The sequence below is a fragment of the Tetrao urogallus genome (genome assembly GCF_951394365.1).
Source record: "Tetrao urogallus genome assembly, chromosome: 6".
NCBI lineage: Eukaryota > Metazoa > Chordata > Aves > Galliformes > Phasianidae > Tetrao > Tetrao urogallus.
In genome coordinates this window covers 38,801,055-38,807,054 of record NC_136819.1, presented here as the reverse complement: position 1 = coordinate 38,807,054, position 6,000 = coordinate 38,801,055, and the positions used below count along the sequence as shown (strand labels likewise).

General features: G+C 40.3%; 1 protein-coding gene across 2 annotated transcripts in view; it reads right to left on the bottom strand.

Annotated features, from left to right (window-relative positions):
• Positions 1-1,168: 1,168 nt before the first annotated feature.
• Positions 1,169-6,000, bottom strand: part of GPATCH2L (G-patch domain containing 2 like) — a gene marked incomplete at both ends in the record, with an annotated part of 30,325 nt that continues 25,493 nt past the window's right edge. The window contains one exon of one of the 2 annotated variants that reach the window (XM_079536918.1): positions 1,169-1,365. In XM_079536918.1, coding sequence (XP_079393044.1) covers positions 1,169-1,365 — 197 coding nt within the window. Of the gene's footprint in view, positions 1,366-3,984; positions 4,107-6,000 lie in introns of those variants that run through there. The other variant, XM_079536917.1, reaches the window with a different exon arrangement.

The following is a 6,000-nucleotide window of genomic DNA, read 5'->3' as shown; positions in this document are numbered from 1 at the left end:
GAGGTCACCGGTCCCTTGATACATCCTATACAGTTATATATTTTAAAAATGAACTTCAAAATATGCTGCAAATGGAATAATTGAAGTGTAATATGATACAGAATACAAAAAAAGTAGGGAGAAATCACTACCCATATATACTGCAACACAGAAGGTAACTGAGTATGAAGTGCAAGCATTACGTAGAGAACAGAATCTCTTCTGTGTATGCTGCAGAGTAAAGTACAATCATCAGCAGGTGGAGACACTTCCAACAGATAGAGCAGACTATACTTTCTGAAGGGAGCGAGAACATGAGACAGCTGTGGTCTGAACAAGGCCAAAAGCGCTCTGAATAGAAGTGATTCTTTGTTTTTTCATTCAGCTATCTGTTAACTTCAGTTGAAAATGTGCTGGGAAACGCTGACAATCACTTCTGAAGTTAAACACCAAGAAACAGAAGTTTGGTTTATCCTCTAACATACTTCAAATGTGTTGGAGGTCCAAGTTCCTTTCCATGACATCAGTTTGCACATTTATGTCCAACTGGTTCTCCCAAATCCTTGTCCAGGAAATTTAGGAAAGAACATGCAATACACAAGCAAGACAGAAGACATTCAGAAAAAGACAGAAGGAAAAGGTCAAAGGGACCACGCTGCTAGTGGGCCAATGGCAATTTCTGAATTGACATGCACTGTACTCGTTTCATTAGAAGGAACATGGTTCAAGTTCATACACACAGCCTGAAACATTCCGCAAACACAGAATTCTGCTTACGTATTTCAACTTGTTATCACTCTCATTACCCAGCCAAGAAATCCTCCTGGCCTAGAAGAAATCAGGGGATGACTTCTGCCTCCTTCAGTAGCAGTGGGAACTTTCACCCAGAAAATGCCAAATGCAGCAAACAAGCACAGAGTGCACAAAGATCCAAGATCTGAAACCCAAAAGATTCTGTACACAATCCATATGAATGAGTTGGCATCAGGTAAGGAGATGAACGCATAATAAATACAGCAATAGCAGGAACATTTTAAACAGTCACTGCAGTCCCAACGCTCGTTACCTGTTTTTAAACACAGATTCTGCCTGGATAATGGCGCACATCACGCACCAATACTGAGGATATCTCTATTGCCAAACAAGGTGTTTGGTGGAGAGTCAAACACGTCCAAAATCCAGCATGCTTTTACAGCTGCAATGCTTCCTTTTGGCTGTATCCATGGCTCTTCTCTGGCGGCATTTTAAAAAAGTTAGCGGAGGCAGCAGTTGTGGCTTTCTCAGCTGCTGGTATTTTCCCTGTCCACTCAGGGTTCTGGGACCTCAGGGATGGTGGTGTTGCTGGTAGGTCCGACTCTGCAGCATCCATGTGCACAGATAAAGTTGCTGGAATATAAAATTGCAGAAAAGGGGGAACAGAGGAGGAGAGTAGGAAAAGGAAATAAAAAATGTTAGAACAAGAGACTTCATGGCAAACTCCTCATATACTGAATTCAGTACTTATATATATATGAGGGTTTTATTTATTGAGTTCCTGCAAGTTCTGCTCCCTGCAAGTTCTTTGACGTATAAATACTTGATGGCATTAGCATCGTGGCCCTGATGATTTCCACATTCTGAACTTTCAGTTCCATTAGTCAAAGTTCTTACTGAAAAATCGAGAATTTCAAAGTCTCTGAAACATCGGCCATTTCCAGATTGCAAAGCTCAGAGAAGAGCTTTGAAAAGAAAACAGAGCTCACTGGTACTGACAATACCATGAACTTCCACATATATTCAACATGGTAAATCAGTTTATTAGAGCAAGAAGCTGCCTGCTATGCTAGGCTGGAATCCATTCTCATTTTCTCAACACGATCACTGGTTCAAAATGGAACAAGATACAACTAGCAGAAAAGATTCGCAGATCCACAGCTCAACTGAACTGTAACCCAAATTTCTAGAATGATTATAAGAAACCTGGAGATGTGACAGTTTACTTCCATTCTCAGTATTCTGAATCGCAAGCAGAACAGAGGAAGATAAAAACAAGAAATTGTCAGAAGAGTCTTTTGGGCAACCACAGGTTTTTCTGAACAAGCAACTGCTTCAGTACCCAACGCATCATTTTTGCCTTGTATTCTCCCAACAGATAATAACTGCTTGTGTACTTTCATTACAAGCTGATTCTGCTGCTCTGTAGTGGATGAATGATAAAAAAAGGCCACAGCAAGCCTCAACTAGAACACTGACTGCTTTGAAGTTTACATAAAAAGCCAGTATCAGTGGCTGAGGTTAGCAGTTAATGCACTTGGTAGACCTTGGAACCCAACAGTCTTGGTCATCTAAAACAGTGAGTCATTCATGCATCTACAACAACACAGCTGATAACACTACATGGCATGTTTTACTTTGAGCCTATTGATCTTCACCTGGAGGCAAGAGGAAATATGCAGAAAAAAACAGTAACAAAACAAGTGAAAAATCCTTAAATATTAATTACCACCAAAACTACACAAAGGACACTCACTAGCTGTCTCCCCACCTTTGGCTTCTCCTTATGAGGTACCATCACACTATGAGTAAATGTATTAGCATTAGCAAGAAACTGAGCAGCAAGAGTCACTAACCTGCTGCTACTCAGACTGTTCTCTGATAAGCAGTTTCAGAAGCTGCTGACACCTTTACAAATTTTTTAATTAATTTATTTTACAAGTATGAACGCATACAAAGAGAAACAAAATCTATTTAAGAAGATTTTTCATCCAGATTCATCAGTGGGATGCCTGAATAAAATGTTGGTTATTTGGTTACCATGTGCACTGCTACATATACAGGTGGCTGAAACACACAACCACAAACACTAAACACATCAATATAAAGTTGGACAGTTGTTCGCTATGTGTTTCATGACCACACACACTTGTGGTCTACTCTAACAAATGGAAGACAGACACAACAATCTTCTTGAGATCCCTTTCAAGACAGAGAATAATTACAATGAGAATAAGGAAATACTGTTTCTCAGACCACAATGCCACTGAGGAATTCACACAAAAAATATACCACAATGGAGTCTAACAGAATACAAGGACACTATCAACAAATTCTGATGCCCCTAATCTTAGATCACTGAAAGTTTGAAGGCCCTTCATCACCACAGACTTTCCTGCTGTCTAGGCACTGGCTTTTGGTCCCTGAATTGGACAAACTTTTGATCTAATCTAGTACAGCCAATGTTTCTCCAGATCTCCTTATTCCTTGGCCAAATTACATCAGTTAGACTTTTGATCTTACCCTGTTAAAGCATTACGCATTAGGAGTCACACACAGAGGTATCACGTAGTATAGAAAGCACTAACTTCATTTTCAGTCTCTCTCAACACTCACACAAGTGTATCAACTTATTTTTGATTACAATTGTCACTTCCTGAAAAACAAATGAATTTTCTGCCCTTTTCTTCCTTTGTCTCCACATGCAGGTCTTTTCCCAAAATGCTACTTTTCAACAACTCATTTGTGATATTCAGGCTAGTTAGCCTCAAACTGTGGCAAATAATGGAGGTTTAATGCTATAATGACAAAGATTGTGGCATTGCTGCGACAGTAGTTTATGTTCTTTGACATTCGTACAGAGGTCTCTAACAAAACGTAACTACAAACCCTCAAGTATTGTCAGAAAAACATGTGAGAAGACAACGGAATAAACTTAGTTTGCTTGGGTCTCAAATAAACACATCTCCAGCTCCTTTCTCTCATTCCTGCAACTAGAAAGAAGCCGACATCCGCACCCCATATTCCTTTTATTAGCATCTTCTGATTTCAGCCAAATTCAACTCAAAACTTTCAGTGGATGACGGCGGCGGGGGAGGTGACAGGGGAAGATTTGTAGCTGCATGTTTAAGAAAGAAGCTAAATTCATCACAATGACAGGGGAGAGTGTTGGCAGAGATTTGAGCTATTTATTCTTTTAGGAAAATCCTATAAAGAATGACACGAGGAAGCCTCTATCTGCAGTCTTGTTCATCACACTGGTGAGGAGTCCGATAACAGATGTATGCAGTAGTGTGATTTAGTGCCGGGAGCTGGCCCCTGATGTGTATTAATACAGCGGCAAAGCGGAACGAGCCCCTCTTCATCACTCATCTCTATAAAAGAGGTGGAATCTGAGATGGCCCGATGTTCGGCAGAGCAAGCCCATTTGTTCTGCTGACTGATGGAGCCAGCTCAGGCTGTGTCCTTCACCTCCATGGGGCACTCAGGTTGCAAAAAAGGAGATCACTGAAGCAGGAACTGGTCAACAAGTGAGACGAGAGCAGTTGGACTCTGCTAAGAAGCTATTTAAAAGTGAAGAAATCCAGCGCCGTGTATTTCTGCAGTGACAGGCATGGGCCTGAATTTTGATCTGCCCGTGTTCCATCTTTTGCAAAAGGAATAAGGCACCACAAACAGAAAGAGCTTCTGCAGTGAGAAAATGAGGCTGCCATGATTCCTCAGGGACAGGAAATTCAGCATATGGCATCTATGCAGTGATGTGTAGGTGTAGAAGGCAGAAAAGTCTGCATCTGTCCCACCAACATCCAGCAAGCATAAGATGATTCAGTTAATTCTGCATTACTGCAGAGTAATTCTGTGTTATTTCTTTGGGCATCAGTAATTCTGCAGTCAGAGCATCTTTAACAGAAATACCACCAAACTTCAGAAATTTCCAAGTTATGTGCCCAGGTTGTGCTCCAGCTGCAACTGAGAGAACGCTGTAGAAAGTCAGCAAGGATGCAGCTTCAGTTACCCAATCACAAGAGCTTCTTTCTGTAAGTACTGTAGAAAACCCTGACCATCTGTTAACGTTGCTGGAGATGTTTCTAAGCACGTTCGAAGACAGAGATCTTTGCCATTTCTGACTATTAATGATTTTGCAGCAGTTTTCTCTCTATGGTCAACACAAGCATCTTGTCCAGATTCCAGAGCAACGCTCTCCTTCCTTCATTTGTAATACTTTATTTTTTCCCACTCCTCCTGAAAGACTATCAGACCTCTATGCTATTTTCCACTGCTGAGTTCCAGTCCAGATGCAGATTCAGTTCCGTGAAAAATGTTCATCATGCACTTCATCTAATCAAATATATTTTAGATAATATTTTGAAAGATACAGGCACAGAAATAGAAGCTCTCCCTATAGAATGTAAGCAGCAATGCAGCACAGAAATTGCACTCTGAACTAAAAAACAAACAGACAGGTAACAGTGTCTCATAATAATGAGACATGAGCATTCATACCGAAAAAACCCAGTATACCAGAACTAAAATTCTGTGGCTACAAATATGCAATTTTATTAATCCTTTCATTACAGAAGTCTGAATACCCTAGCACAAGATACTCAAAAGCTAGAAAAGGACATCCTAAATCAACAGTCAATAACAACATTTTCATTGAGCAACAGATTATTAATTTTCATGTTCTTTTATCTTTAACATAAAACCTTTTAAACACTCTCCAATCCAGATCTCTGGCCTGGAAAGATGGCATAGCTTTCTTCCCTATTTCATTATTCTATTGTCTATCCACCTGCCCTACAATGAAACCCACCAAACCTCATTCCTCCTATTAATCTTCAGTTCCATTGGCTTTTATGGTTTTCATATCATCATTTTTTCCATCAGCTCAACCAACTCTTTGTTACTGGATTGTGCACTGTCTTAATGAGCTAGCTGGAAGGACACTGGTCATTTAGTAGCAGGAAAAATGTTTCAAGCAATGAGAGAATATAAAGAAGTCTCCTAAAGTCCTCTGTGTTCTGCATACACACTTTCTCAGATTCTGAAAGATGAATAAACCAGCTTTTTAATCACTACAACCAGAGTAAGAAAAAATGTGACTTTTTTAAGCTCAACAGCAAGACAACTCCAAGAGAATACAGCTCTTCTCACTGAGTGATCACGCAAAAACTGCCCGATTTCTCCTCCTGCAAAGTGCCTTGTGGCACCCTGAAAAAGCTACCAGCTGATGTCAACCCAAAACTGGAGGAACAGTACAGCATGCTG